This window comes from Molossus molossus, unplaced genomic scaffold, assembly GCF_014108415.1.
Source record: "Molossus molossus isolate mMolMol1 unplaced genomic scaffold, mMolMol1.p scaffold_m16_p_19, whole genome shotgun sequence".
Taxonomy (NCBI): Eukaryota; Metazoa; Chordata; class Mammalia; order Chiroptera; family Molossidae; genus Molossus; species Molossus molossus.
Window position 1 is genome coordinate 26,282,257 of NW_023425354.1, and position 16,069 is coordinate 26,298,325.

Consider the following 16,069-nt stretch of genomic DNA (forward strand, 5'->3'; position numbering starts at 1 on the left):
ATTTTGGAAATATTTTTGTAAAGGCAGAAATTTGACATTGTTCAGATGGATAAAATTGCCATGAAAGAGAATGTAGATTGAGAAAATGACCAAGGATTAAACCATGGGGAACAGTAGTGGAGGAAGAGCATCCAACGAAAGAGATTGAAGAATAATCAGAAAACAGAGGGCAAGAGCAAGAAGAAGAATCTGGAAAATTGAATAGTGATGGGGTATGAGTGGGGAGAGATCTCTGCTGCAGGGGAAGGAACATATCTAAGGAAAGGGGTAAATGTTGCCCTTCAAGGAGCAGCTGGCAATGGGTTAAGGAATAGAAGTGTACTCTTCATTAGTTTGTGCTGAAGTGTAAGAGAAGATGAGACAGTAGTTAGAGAGGTAACAAGGTCATTTTTCTTGTAGAGTATTTGTGTCCCAAGTGAAGGAGCTAGTGGCATAGCTGTATGTGATGTTCACTATGCTGTCTCCTCTTCAGACAGCCTTTTCATAATGTACTTTATACCCATTGAGTAAATTAATTAATTAAGATAATATTAAGTATTGTGCAGAGGATTAAAATAGGGTGATATAGTTGACTAGGACACTAGATTAGGTTAGGTGATCTCCGAGGTTAACATTTAAATTTGGGATCAGAATTGTAAGCAACTATTTGAATGATACGGGTAGAGGATTTTAGGCAGGAGACAAAGTTTACAGTCTCTGGAAGGTCAAACAGAAATAGTAGGATCATATGCCATTAATCTAAAACATCTCTTGTTTCTTGTGTCGACCAGGGTGAAGAGAGAACAGAAATCTTTGTCACCTGACTTTGGAAATCTCGTTTAGCCTTCAAACTGGCGATGTCAAGGGTTCCAAGTCCTCCACCTCCGGCAGAAATGTCGAGTGGCCCTGTAGCTGAGAGCTGGTGCTACACACAGGTAAGTTCATGTTTTCACTCTGTAATTCTGGCATCTTGGGAGGATTTGGTAGATGAAAGGAATAAGATTTCTTTCTATATTGGGTCGCCTGCTTTCTCTGGAACATAACTGCCAAATAGCAGATAGATGAGGTACTTGTCAGCTTTCCATTCTTTGGTTCTCCAAGTAGAATCTTAATATGCTAGGCCAGTGTTTTTCACTGGAAGTTGAAAGAGGAACTCTTTGAAGCTAGGTCCACTTACATCCTCCTTGATAGAAATGTGTTCCTTTGTTGGGCAACTCAAAAGGAAACTAGGGTTGAGATTTGCAACCCCACCAGCATCTCAGTAGTCAAACACTGCTCTGAACAGAGGCTCGTTTTAGGTATGGCTTTATCATATGCTTTCCCAACCCTGCCCATGTCTTTTTCACTTTCCATTCAGTATTTCTCAGAAGCTGAGAAAAGTTATGAAAGCAGTTGGTCACTGGGAGATATCTTAAAATGTGGGCCCTGGCCGGTTTTGCTCAGTGGTTAGAGTGTCAGCTCGTGGACCAAAGAGTTGCAGGTTCGAATCCTGGTCAAGGGCATGTACCTGGGTTGCAGGTTCAATCCCCAGCCCCTGGTTGGGGTCGAGCAGGAGGCAACCAGTCAGTGTGTCTCTCACATCGATGCTTCTCTCTCCCCCTACCCCTTTCACTCTAGCTAAAAAAAATTAGTGGAAAAATATCTTCAGGTGACGATTAACACAAAAATAATTAAAATGTGGATGAGGGACCTACGGTGAGAAAAATGCTGAGCTTCCATGCTGGCCAAACAGTGCTATCTGCCTCTGGAGATCATGCAGAGGGAGGGAAGGGAAACAGTTATCTGATCTTCAGCCTGTTTTTTAGGTCGCCCACTTCTTATTTAATTACTTCCTGGTTTTCTATCAACAGATCAAGGTAGTGAAATTCTCCTACATGTGGACCATCAATAACTTTAGCTTTTGCCGGGAGGAAATGGGTGAAGTCATTAAAAGTTCAACCTTTTCATCAGGAGCCAATGATAAACTGAAATGGTGAGGAAGAATACATCTAGCTATAAAAATTTTTCTAAAAGTTGCCTGCTTTGCTTGGTTTTATGGGGAGACAGACTAGAACGTAAGATCCTTAAAGACAGAGACTTTGTACTTAATGTGTTCCCCAGTGCCTAGAACAGTGCCTGGTACATATAGGTACTTGCTATGTAATTGTTGAATTAATTTAATAAGTATATCAGGGATCTGCAAACTCAAATGGCTGTAAGGTAATGTGAATAAGTAAAGAGGGCCAGTGCTATAAAAAATATCCATATCTGGTGTAAGTTTGGCTACTAGGCAAACTGGTGAGTGTCCTTCTAAAAGGTGCAGTGGTTACTGAAATCCAGCTGACGATAGATATGTGTGAACAAGGGATGACCATTGCCAGATTTTCTGATTGTTCAAGAAAAGCAAAAAATCTTGATTTTAACATACAATCTCTTGATTTTTAAATTACCTGTGTTTAAAAAGTAAAGGAACTTACTTGGTTATGTAACTTCAATACCCAGGGTGTAGGATGGTTTTGAAGCTTAGTTCGATCCAGCAGCCTAGTGGTTAGATAAAGGACCCCATCTCTCTGCTCTGCCCTGCTCTCCACACTGTTGGAGATTTCAAGTCTAATCTCCCTTGTGGTTGAAGGATGACTTGCGTTAGTAATGGGGATAACCCAGTACCATCCAATAGAAGTCTTTGGACTTTCTCTGAACTAACTGTGTGGCTAAGAATATGTCATACATGTACTGATTGGTTTAGGTCTGGGTTCCCTCAATAATTCCCTGTGGCAAGGGGAATACGATTTGAGTGGGGGCTAGTTCCATCCAAACCATGTATCCTCTTGAGGAGGAGGCAGTTAAGGATGCAATGATGTGCTCACTGCAGAGACCAGAACACGTCTGTGAACTACCAGTTTTGACCTCTGGTAACCTCTGGTAGCTCCCCATTTAGTATTTGTTTACTCTGTACATTAAGCAGTGTGCTACTAGGTGCTGAGAGAGAATGCTTATTCTTAGGCATTGTATTTAAATCTACATCTTTATCACAATGTATGGTGATATAAATGGCATATGCACTCCCTAGAGAGGCATTGGATTGAGCCACCTGTTTGATAGAGGTGTCATACACTGGCAAGGCCTTAGGGTACGTACATATGGCCTATCTGGTAAAAGCAGTGTCTGAACCACATGCAGTTCAACTGACATTTACAACTTAACTCAGTTGAACCTATTAAATTTCTGTCTGAATTTTGTTTTGATTAATTGGTAACAGATTGGCATTTCTGATTAGATATCTTAGAGCTATACCCTAGAAGTTTACTTTGATCTATTCTTCTTCCATACTGCCTCCTTTATTTTAATCTTATAATATTATTGTCAGATTGATAAAGTATCTATAACAGATTAGGTACTATTCACATATTTTTTCCAAAATACTTTTTCTCTCCCCAAGTGATATTAAAGGGCTTGTTGACACTTTTTTTTCATGGTTTCAACAAAATTAAGGGCCACCTCTCCTGAGAATGAGGATTAGAATAGCCTGATTTTTAAAATATATTAGGAGGGAAAAAGGGTGATTTGAGAGATTATGAGGAAAGGGGCAGAGATGTAAGGGATGCGTTGTCAGATTTTAGAATGCCCATTTATTTTTGTTGTTTACTTTTAAAAATTGACTCATGTTACTCTAAAAAAGTAATTCCAAAGTAAGTCATTCTACTGAATCAGAATTTCCTGGTTATAGAGCCTGAGTTTGTTTTGTAAACATCTCCCTCTTTTGATTCTGATTTTGTTCTAGTTCTCTTCTGTCGCTTTACCAGCCTATACTTATGGATGTTTTCAACATTTTTTCCCCCTGTTTTGGGCAGGTGTTTGAGAGTAAACCCAAAAGGGCTAGATGAAGAAAGCAAAGATTACCTGTCACTTTACCTGTTATTGGTCAGCTGTCCAAAGAGTGAAGTTCGGGCAAAATTCAAATTCTCCATCCTGAATGCCAAGGGAGAAGAAACCAAAGCTATGGGTAAGTGTTCTCTTCGTTGTTCAATTCTTTATTTTCACATCCAACAACTTCATACACTGTGACAATTTGTAGATTTGATCTGGTTTTTTGAGTAACCCTAAATATGACTTTTCTTTTCACCTTAGAGAGTCAACGGGCATATAGGTTTGTGCAAGGCAAAGACTGGGGATTCAAAAAATTCATCCGTAGAGATTTTCTCTTGGATGAAGCCAACGGGCTTCTCCCTGATGACAAGCTTACCCTATTCTGTGAGGTGAGTGCTTCTACCCTGCTGTGAGACTAGCAATTCCGAGGCCTGATCAGTATTGGTAGATTTAATTGTATTGTATCGAGATGGAGAGGGAGAAGAACCCCCAAGTGGAGTGGTGCTGCACAAACGTTATTTATGTGACTGATTGAAAACTGCCATGGTTTCAAGGTTGTTGAACATCTCAGCTTTCCACTTGTTAACTGTTCTTTTTTTTAAATCCTCACCCAAGCATATTTTTCCATTTATCTTCAGGTAGAGTGGGAGGGAGGGAGCAGAGAGAGAGAGAGAGAGAAACATCGATGTGAGAGAGACACATCGACTGGCTGCCTCCTGCATGACCCCGACCAGGGCCAGGACCGAACCGCAACCGAGGTACGTGCCCTTGACTGGAATTAAACCTGCGGCTCTTTGATCCACGGGCCAATGCTCTAACCGCTGAGCCAAACCAACCAGGGCTGTTACTGTTCTTAATAACAAAGGTTGTGGCCCTGGCTGGTTTGGCTCAGCAATTGGAGCATCAGCCCTCGAACCAGAGTCCCAGGTTCGATTCCAGTCAAGGGCACGTACCTCAGTTGCAGTTCGGTCCCTGGCCCTGGTTGGGGTCATGCAGGAGGCAGCCAGTCGATGCGTCTCTGTCACATCGATGTTTCTCGCTCGCTCTCTCTCTCTTTCTCCCGCTTGCTCCCACTCTATGTGAAAATAAATGGAAAAAATATCATCAGGTAAGGATTAAAAAAACAAAGACTGTGGCCCTGGCTGGTGCGGCTCAGTTGATTGGAGCATCATTTCATGCACCGAAAGTTGGAGGGTTCTATTCCTGGTCAGGGTACATACCTAGATTATGGATTCAATTCCAGTCAAGGTGAATATAGAAGGCAACCAATTGATGTTTCTCTCTCTCTCACTCACTCATTTATTCTTTCTCTCCCCCTTCCACTCTCTAAAATCAGTTTAAAAATAAAGAAATAAACAGACAAACAAAAAACTACACAAAGATTGTGTACAATCTTGGTATTTACGATTTTTTTAATTGTTTGGGTTAGGATTCTGGCTTTTTCTTTGTGGGTTTTTTCAGATAACACTTGAAAGGACTGTTACTTCAAGCTGAGGAGAATGGCCAGCAAATACATACATGTATTTGTTCCTTAAACTTATGGTTTCTCCTTGAGTATGAAGGGCACCTATGTTTGACTATAGATCACTTTTCTTTTCTGCTCTTTGAACTAAGTGATTTATCAGGAGTTGAATGTCTCTGGTTTGTCTTGCTAGAGCCATTGTGAAATAGGAAGGTGAGAACCCTCTTTTCTAGAGTGAAGGTTATGTAAAGCTCTGTAACTGATATTAGCTGAGAGTTATCCGTAGTCATGTAGTCAGCCTTTCTTAGGTTTACAAGAGAAGCCTTGAAGTAAAATTCCCAAACTGAGCGTCAGTTGGAAAGTGGTTTCTTTAATGAGTATATATAAATAAGTCATTTAATGCTGTTATCAGTACATTTATAAATATTCATAAGCTCACAATTTAACAAATGAATAAAACCTGCAGTCAACTTAGATGTCAATGTTTCCTATACATTGTATGATCAGGGAACCACTTCCTGAGCAGTACCATTTGATGAGAATGACCACTCTATTTTCATGACGAGAGTGCAGGCAAGTTTCCTACAGTTGTTCTGTCAAATAGTAGGATCACACTGGGAGTTAATGATAGTTCCAAAGGCATGTCACCACCTGTGTGGCCAGGAAAGGTGTCCCTTAGGAATCTTGTCCTTTTGTAGAAGAGGACTGGCCAATAGTAGCTGGCTTCTTTTCTGAGTCACAGCTCATTGATTATTTCCACAGTATAGTTCCTGGTGGTTAGGAAATTTTGGGGATATAATTTATTAAAATACCACAGTGAATATATAAAATGTAGTTTGCATACTGACTACCTTCTCTCCTTTTACATTTCTAAATAAAAGAAGGAAATGCTAATGTGACGACATCTAGATAAATACAGAAATTGTTGCAGTTGTTTTTTGTCTGATGAACTTGAATTTGAATTCCATGTAGATCTAACTAGTTACATACTCAGTTGCCCAAGTAAGAAATGAAAACAATTAGGTGGTTTTGTGTGAGATTAGATGTTATGTATACAGACCATCCATTTCATCGTCACATATCTTAAAGACCTAAATTTCAGAAAAATTTTAAAATAATGGAAAATTCTAATTTTTGTTAGAAATGAAAGCCAATCTTAACTGTTCTCTGAAGAAAGATATCTCCTCTAAATATTGCATCTGGTATTTTAACCTTTATTGCAGTATTTTCAAGTCCACAGTGGGTCCAGCCTCATATGTTTTCCCCTCCCCTAATCCTCTCCAACCCCTGTATTGACATTCTCGATTTAGAAACCAATTGTCCTGCCCTGACTTGGCAATCTCTCGTCCTGTGGTTAAGACTGAGGCGCACTCTCTCCCTTCGCTTCCCCGTATAAAATTCTCTTAGGAGAAATCCTGTGGTTAAGTTTAGATTTGCCTTACTGACTTAGAAGGGAAGTGAGATGACACTTTGGAAGTGAGGAGATGTTGAACCAGGGAAACGTCTGCTGGGTTCTGCTGATGCTATCGGTTTCTTACCATCGGACCAGGTATGCCATCTGTTCCTCTCACACTTCTCTGTTGGCCACAGGTGCTAAGTGTTGCTTCTCATACTTGGGCTTGTGCCTAGTGAGACTCATTTCTGTTCCAAGGCTCTCTGTGGACTTAGTAGCATTCAGCATTGCAAGACAGTTGCGTGGGAGTGTGTGTTGGATGTGTGGGTTTTAAAAATGTATGCAGCTCATCTGAGTTCTTAGTATTTTACAAAGCTAGATCATTCTTTGGTGCAAGTTCTATCCCTTTGACCTGTTGCTCCCTTTTATCAATGGAAAATATATATACAAGTTTATTTTAGTTCATATTTCTTTTTATTTATTATTGGTTCAGTTAGTTTTTTAAATTATTATTTAGAGGCTTTTATGAAGTTGATGTCCACATATAAATTTTAGACTATGAATACTCCACTACTCCATTTCTCACTCAGCCTTTGGCCCAGACACTTCTGTCCTCTTGTGATGCAATAAGTAGAGTTGTTCCATGATTTTTTTTCTTTTCTTTTCTGATGTTCCCAGAGGCCACAAGAGGGAATCAATCCTAAGGTATAAGACTGAGAATAACACATTTGTATGTTTGGGCTTTATTTTAGCAATATTACTGTTAATAAGTATTTAAATGAATTTTGATTGCAAACTCTGAAAATGCCGAATGGGTGGTCTTGTTTATAATGTGCTGCCCTGGGTTCACTTTCAATTTTCAGTGATGTTTTTGTCTGACTATTAGGAAATGTGGTGATTCTTCCAAGTTGATACTGTTTAGTTAAGTGTATTTGGAAGCATTTTCAAAGCATTCCTTGAATTGTCTCTTTTCACAATTCTTTGAGCTAGGTTAGTTCTGTTATCTTCATTTCATGTTGTTGAGGAGAGAAGCAGTGCCTAGGGAGGTCAGGTAATTTTTTCCTAACATTGTGCAGCAAATTAGTGTCAGCTCTCCATTTCCTCCTATCTCTAGTCTGCTATGCCACACTAAGTGGAGCCAAATGCCATTTACCCAGGGAAGCATGGGCTCTACCAAGTTTTCTTAACAGAGAGTATTTACTTTGGTAATGAAACAGAATCATGAAAGCTTTACACTTTTATAATAATTTGGACCATAGAAAATCTACCTGAAATGTTTTAGCTTCTGTTGACCCTTCTCTCCATTTCTTTATATTGAAACAAGTAGCTGTTAGCAGTGAAGATGAATATATTCCACCTTCACTGTATATGCCTTTCATAGGTAGATGATTCCAGTATTTCTTTGTATATAATGTGCCGTTAAAGTTGAAATATGAAATACCATAGGAAACATGAAATATCTAGATACTGCTTAACTCATGAAACACTCCTTTCCATCATAGCCTGGGAATATGATTTTTGTTAAATTTTAAATATGTGGATCTATTCATTTTTTTCCTTTTTATTATTTTATTAATGGATTATTTGGATATATTAGTTGAACTGTTTGAAAATGCCAATATTTGATTGTTTTTATCTTACAAAAATGGTGATTTAATATATAACATTATTATAGGATATAAGATATGATAATGTAGTAAACCTACAACCCAACCCAACAACATCACCAGTATCTTGGAATTGACCTGTATACTTCTCCCCTATCCCTTAGACCTGTTTTCCCACCTCAGAAGATATTATAAATAGCTATTTTGGATTGTATGTTATCACCCCCTTGTTTATTTGTATGCCTGAATAATATATTACTTATATTTGATTGGTTTTGAGCTTTATAAAATTGGTATCAGAATTTATGTAGTCAGCTAAGACTTGCTCTTTTCACATTATGCTTCTAAAATTTAAATTGTGGCTGGAACTACAGTTCATTCATTTTTACTGCTATATAATAGTTGTGTGAACATGCAAGTTTATTTATTCTCTTGTTGATGGACATTTAGATTGTTACTAGTCTTAGAAATACTGCTGCTGCTGTAATTAATCTATATACAGTCTTTTCCCCCTCAATTGTTTTAATTTTATAGAATTAAATATATTTCCATTGGTTTTATTTTGACTTTTTATGTTTAGGTAAAATATACAATAATTGGCACAATCTGGAGTCTTTTATGAATTTTTTTTTTTTAAGAAAAGGAATTAACTTTAAAAGTGAGGCCCTTTTACAACTTGAAATTTAGAGGGTTATACAGCCTTCCTGAGACATTTTCATGCAGTCATTTGTAAGACGACATAAATGTCACAGTCACGTCATCTTCACAGCTGTAATTCTGAATGAGTCTCCATAGGCAACTTTATAGGCATTAAAAAAAATCTTTAGTTTTTCTCAAAATGGTTTCATTTTAGCAGCATCATTTGCAGAGGAAAACAATCCCTTTCTAAGTTAAAAGTTTGGGCTCTGAAGACTCATTTGTGAATGCCATTTAAAATTTATTTTTAATTAAGCGTATTTAATGTTGGTAAGAGGTGCCAGACATTTAGAGCTCTAGAGACTCCAGGCATCCATATATCTACAGAACAAGTCTGGCTCAGACAGTAAAGGTACATTCTCCTTCCTGCTGCGTTCCTGTCTGTGTCTAGAGAGAGGAATTATCCCTGCGAGAGGAGTCACAGTTTTTGGACCCCACTAATTACCAAGTATGCATCTAAACAGCAGAGGGTCCACTGGTAACCATAGTTTGAAATTCACCTTATCTTTTGCCAATTCATTTTACCCGGTCTAGTAAATTACCATCAAGTGTTAATGACTTTGGGTTCCTCTCAGCCTGGTTTAATTCAGACTTATGACATAGTGCCAGGAGCATTCTCCATTCCCTTCATTGGTCATCCCAAAAGATTCCTACCTTTCTGAGGACATTGGATTTACTTGTTTTTTTTTCTTTAAAAAAATTTTTTTAATCAGCCCTGGCCAGTTTGGCTCAGCGGTTAGAATGTTGGCTCTCAGACTGAAGGGTCTTGGGTTCAATTCAGGTCAAGACCACGTACTTGGGTTGCAGGTTCAATCCCCAGCCCTGGTCGGGGTCATGCAGGAGGCAACTGGTCGATGTGTCCCTCTCACATCCATATCTCTCTCCCCCACCCCCTTCATCCATTCCTCCTTCCCTCCCTTCCACTCTCTCTAAAATTCAATGGAAAAATATTCTCGGGTGAAGATTAACAATAAAATCAGCAGTATTTTGAAGCTATAACTGAAAACCAGCAATTTCTACTTTTGATATTAATATTATACCAAAGAAGTAAGGGTGTTAATGTGAGAGAGTGGCTGAAACAAATTAGATAACTTACACAGGACAAGAGATACTCTTTGTGCAGTAGCTTGTGCTGGGTCTCAGGCTATTAAAATAATGTTATAATATGGCTCTGATAAATGTGCTGCTAATGCAAGTGCATTCATAATTTATTAACTTGGCTGCTTCATTGCTCAAGACTATAACAGCTCGTTTTAAACAAATGAATAAGTTTCTTGACCTGGTAGTAAATACCTCACTCCTGCACAGAAGAGACTACGTGTCATTTGGATGGGGCATTAACTTTGCCTCAGGGTTTATGACTGCATTTAAGGGATGACTTCCGTCTTGAAGGTTAAATGAAATTTGTATCACTTAGGATGTTCCTAAGCTGCCTTTCTAACTCATAGGCATAGCAAGAGTGGGGAACTGATTCTCAAGGTTTATGAATTCTGCTTTGATTTTAACATTTCTAACCTAATACAGTGTAGGAGATAAAGCATAGCAGTAGTTGTTAGGCAGAAGACTGATCTGCTGGGTCTTATCTTCATTTTGGTAACTTACGTTTACTTTATATTGTATAATTTATAAATTCTTGTATTTGGTATACTAACAAACTTACCTGACTTTCACTGACCCATCTAGAAGTTACCTTGATTTATTAAATATAAGCCGAACTATTAATTCAACTGGTTAAAACATGCGGATGCTGAAGCCTTGTGGCAAGTTGGATCCCTCTTCAAACCTGTTCTCATCATTCTGTTCCAAGGCTATAAGTGCATGTCTTGGGGGAGCCTTCCATCTTGTATATCATTGTCACAAATGACTCAGTAAGGGTATAAATGATGTGAGATACCCACTCAGTTATCACTACCAGAAAGATCTTCCAAGCCCAGTTCTGTTCATTAAACTAACATTTGTAAGCAAGTACCAATTATTTACTAGGCCCTGTTGGAGCTGCATTTTATTTTCATGTTCCAGACCTAACTAAAAGTAAGTGAAGTGCTTTTAGAGTTACTAGATTTTTCTCTCTAAAGAGTTTAATTTAAATGGTAGTTTCTATAGGAGTTCTTTGAATTTAACCTTTTGCTTAAGGCAGAATAAGGTAAATACTTGAGGTATTTGTTTCTGTCAGTTTTTACCCTCTGAATAGCTTTGCCCAGGTTTTCAGGGAAAGGGAGGTGAAGCTTATTAGATGTTGGAGGAGAAGGAGATTTGTGGGTTTCTCTCCATTTTTCTGAGATGGTATAAACTAAGTATGATTGTGATAGATTGGAAATTATTTGATCCACAGGACAAAGCGTTGATTTGTGGGGGTGGTTTCAAGAGAATATGACTAGCATTAGTATCTGAATGTACTGTAGCAATGAGGTAAATTCATCTCTCTTCCTGCTGGGAAAAAATTCCTGGTAACAAAGCTTTGGACTGTTTCCTTGTCTTCACAGGTGAGTGTGGTGCAAGATTCCGTCAACATTTCTGGCCAGAATACCATGAATATGGTGAAGGTTCCCGAGTGCCGTTTGGCTGATGAGTTAGGAGGACTGTGGGAGAATTCCCGGTTCACAGACTGTTGTTTGTGTGTCGCTGGCCAGGAATTCCAGGCTCACAAAGCTATCTTAGCAGGTTAGTATTTACTCATGGGGAGCGTTAGTTTTGGTGAAACAAGGAAAAACAGTGGCTGCGTGATCACCTTTTAAATAATTTCAACCTTTGAACTAATGCAGAAAAAATTGCAACTAAATATATATATATACATACATATTTTTTAAAATATGTTTTTATTGATTTTTTAGAGAAAGAAACATCAATGTGAGACAAAAACATCAATCAGCTGCTTCCTTCACACCCCCAACTGGGGATAGAGTCCAAAACTCAGGCATGTGCCCTGACTGGGAATTGAACCGGAACCTCTCAGTCCATGGGACATTGCTCTATCCACTGAGCCACACCAGCTGGGTGCAACTAAATATATTTTTATATTGTGGTGACATTAGTTGTCATAACCAAAAAGGCAGTTCTCCATAAAAATGGCATTTCTGTTTTTCTCTCTGTAGTGGACGTAGGCCACCATTTTGAAGGAAATGACTTTGCACCTAGAAAACAGATGTCAAAACACTGTTCAAGTATTAGCGCCTAGACAAGGACTTAGAATGTAACGGAGAAGATTCTGGACTCAGGACTAAACTACCATCTAGCTAAATTCCCAGCCCTAGAGGTCTTAGCCTTCTCTTCCATATAACAGAGAAGGTTGTCAGTGACATGGAGGATCAGGTCTTAATTTTTTTTTTTTTTTTAATCCTCACCCGAGGACATTGTTTAATATTTTGTTCAGATAGAGTGGGAGGGAGGGAGGGAGGGAGAGAGAGAGAGACAGAGAAAGACAGAGAGAGACAGAGAGAGACAGAGACACATCTATGTGAAAGGGACACATCGAGTGGTTGCCACCCGCACGACCCAACCAGGGCCCAGGACAAACTGCAACCGAGGTACGTGCCCTTAGCAGGAACTGAACCCAGGTCTCTCTAGACCGCAGGCCAACGCTCCAGCCAGGGCAGGTCTTATTCTAATAATAGGCCCTTTGTCTTTAAGTGTAGAAAGACTGGCACAGAGGAGAAACTGATAAGGCAGGACTGACTACCTCAGTGAAAGCATAGCAGTCAGCCACAAACTTCTATTCAGGCCATAAGACAAAAGGAAACAGTGTGAACCTTCAGGCAACAAATTTCTTACCAAGACCCTCAGCTCTGTTATTCTAAAATAGGCACCTGGCAAAACCTCAGTCTGGCTCAATCTAATCATTTTTTGTTCCCTCTCTCAACTAGATGTTACTGTGTATTGTTAAGAAAGTCATCAACTCTTAGGTTAGCGCTCCATACTCAGCTAGGCCCTCGACACTGCCAAGAACTCTTTCTACAATTAGTCAGCTTTCTTTTTCTCAACAATAGGTACTTCAAACCTTTACCACTCTCCTTTTATCTTCCAACTCCTAAAAGGTGATCTTGCTACTTCTATCAAGAGAATATTGAGACCCTTTCTCTTAGCTCTTGCCTCTCACCTTACCTGCATTTTCCCTGCATTCTCAGCGGAAGGGGTGTTCTTCCTTATGTCCAGAGCACATTCTTTCTATATCTGTTCTGTTTTGTATTCCATACTGCCTTCTCAGAAGCCTTACTCAGCCACTTACACCCTCGTTATCTGGTATCTCTTTCTCCTATTGCCTGTTTCCTCTTAGCCTCTAAACAGGTTTACACTTCTCTCTCTAGTTATCTCTTTCTCTTTTATTTTCAGAGCTAAGTTTCTTAAGGCAAGGTAGCACATTCATTGTCTCTACTTCTTTTCTCCCACTTTTCCTCAGTTCACCTTCATGCAGTGAAAGCAGCTTTCTAAAGTTATATGGCCTGCTTGTTCTTAAATTTGAGGGACTCTGGTTCATATATCATTTGACTCCTTTCTTCTAGTTTTCTTCTGGTTTTCTGGCTACTTCTAATGCCTGGCCTCCCTCTTCTTCACCCATCCCTTTAAGCATTTGTGTTCCCTCAAGATCTCTTTTTACTCTACTTATTCTCCCTAGGTGATTTTACTTATTCTCATGATACCAGCTTCTGTCTATCCACTAAAGATCCTCTAAACATATCACTGGTTTGGACCCTTCTCTCTTTATTAAAGCACCAGCCCTTTAGTCTTCAACTTCTGTAATATATTTATTTAATACCTTTTAGTGTGTAGCCCTTCTGAGATAAGAACAATGAGAATTAATTTCCTTTGGAATAGATTAAAATATCGAGCCTCAGAAGGTTAAGTGATTTGCCCAAGATTATGTGGTTAAAAAATGGCAGAGCTAAAATTAGTCCTTTCTGACATAAACTATAGGTCAAAATTCCAGTTACCTGTTACTCAAATCCCTACTATATATTCAGAATCTGTTCTTCCTCTCTCAGGTAGAGACTGGTAGTCTCAATTTTCACCCAAATGTCTGATTTATTGGATGACATGATAAAATTTGAGTTCTTAGCCATTTTATTACTTTCATGTTTGAAATTAAGTTTACTTATTTATAGTGTTCATTAGACTAGAATTAGGCATGACTTAGAATACTGTTTCTCAGCCTTTTTTTTTATTATTATTATTCCCACCCCTAAGGAAAAAAATTAAATTATCCCTAATGAGAGGCATTAGATACTAAGGAATAAGATTTTGTTAGGTAGGATTGAGCTTTGAAGGGCCAAAAATGATTGTAATACCTAAGATTTCTTTTTTTTCCACCTTTCATCTTTGGGGTGTTAATCATCTCTGTTAAGAATGCAAGGTTTGAAGGAACAGAAAACCTGCCATAAACAAGCATGCATTTCATCTAGTTAGTGAATGCTGTTGAATCCTGTTCTTGACCTCCTCGCTGTGTGGTCCCTGGAAGTGGGGAAAGTATGTGTCATTGTTCCAGGCAAAAATCTAGTGTGGCTCACTGATTGAGTATTGACCCATACACCAAGAGGTTGTCAGTTTAATTCCCAGTCAGGGCACATGCCTAGGTTGTGGGCCCAATCCCCAGTGGAGGGCATGCAGGAGGCAGCCATTTGATGTTCTTTCTCATCGATATTTTTTTCTCTCTCTCCTTTCCTCTCTCTAAAACCAATAAAGAAAAAAATATATTTTTTTAAAAAAATCTAGGTATCAAGGCATCCTACCAAATCTACCCAGAGAATATCACTGTCATCCAACATAAATAATTTGAGTAATTTCCTTATAATATGAATTTTTGGAATTGAGGTAATATTTTGAATATTGCAATTTTTCCCCTTTGTATTATAATTATTCACTTACTGGTATGATAGAAGAAAAGAATTTTATAAATCTTGTATAATTTGAGGCCAAGACCCTTTCCTGTATCAGTACTACAAGAAAGAAAATGACCTCTTCTACGTAACAGAAGAACTAAGAGATTACAATGTGATAACTACATCTGTTTCTGTTGCCTTTCACTTTCTAGCTCGTTCTCCAGTTTTTAGTGCCATGTTTGAACATGAAATGGAGGAGAGCAAAAAGGTATGTATCAGGATTTAAAATATGTCTTTTAGCTAGGTAATAGATTCAGATGATTTTTTTCTATTTGGCAGCAGATTTATTTTCCTAATTATTTTTTCTTACTGTGTTACTGAAATTGAGTACAGATTCCCTCAGCAGACACTTTCTGAGAGCAGAGAGAGGTGATCCGGAGGATTCTAGGTAAAGCAGACTCACTCCCAGGCAGATCATTCAAACAGTTTGGGGTGAGGGTTTTAGACATGTGGTTCTACTCAAGGAAAGAAAGGTGAAAAATGAAAGATATAGTTGTTTTGCTGTTGGAGTTGAGAAGACAAAGGTGGTACATACGACGGTGAAAGGCTATTATAATCAAATACAGCAAAGAGCAGTTTTTCATTCACGTTTAGTTTTAAGTGATACAAGCTTCTCTCCTCACCAGAGCTTAAAATCATGAAAATTGTTTAGGAAATGTTTCTCACTTCCTGTTTTTCTGCTGTAGAATCGGGTTGAAATCAATGATGTGGAGCCTGAAGTTTTTAAGGAAATGATGTGCTTCATTTACACGGGGAAGGCTCCGAACCTGGACAAAATGGCTGACGATTTGCTGGCAGCTGCTGACAAGGTGAGATAGGAATGGAAAAATAATCACAAGACTAGGAGTTCTGTGACCTCCTGAGTTTCACGACTGGGCTTCTATGCTGCTTTGTCTATAACATGAACATTATCTTAGTTTGGCTGGACAGTCCTGGTTTACACTTGTGTTACAGCACAGTTATTCATAGCACCCTTTTTTAAAAATTATTTTTTTCTTATTGATTTTAGAGAGAGGAAGGGCAAAGGGGAGAGAGATAGAAACATCGATGAGGAGAACATCGATTAACCGCCTCCTGCATGTCCCCCACTGGGGTCCTGGCCCACAACGTGGGCATGTGCCCTGACCAGGAATCGAACCAGCAACCTCTTAATGCATGGGATCGACACTCAGTCACTGAGCCACACCAGCCGGGCAAGTTCATTAACTTTTATTTG

General features: G+C 38.8%; 1 protein-coding gene across 3 annotated transcripts in view; it reads left to right on the forward strand.

The window, feature by feature from the left end:
* The window catches only part of LOC118634160 (speckle type BTB/POZ protein), an 80,177-nt gene that overhangs the window by 57,556 nt on the left and 6,552 nt on the right, over positions 1 to 16,069 (forward strand). For all 3 annotated transcript variants that reach the window (XM_036268482.1, XM_036268484.1, XM_036268483.1), the window contains 7 exons: positions 771 to 914; positions 1,830 to 1,951; positions 3,810 to 3,961; positions 4,087 to 4,214; positions 11,467 to 11,644; positions 15,006 to 15,061; positions 15,540 to 15,662. In XM_036268482.1, coding sequence (XP_036124375.1) covers positions 837 to 914; positions 1,830 to 1,951; positions 3,810 to 3,961; positions 4,087 to 4,214; positions 11,467 to 11,644; positions 15,006 to 15,061; positions 15,540 to 15,662 — 837 coding nt within the window. In that variant the 5' untranslated portion in view covers positions 771 to 836. The remainder of the gene's footprint in view (positions 1 to 770; positions 915 to 1,829; positions 1,952 to 3,809; positions 3,962 to 4,086; positions 4,215 to 11,466; positions 11,645 to 15,005; positions 15,062 to 15,539; positions 15,663 to 16,069) is intronic.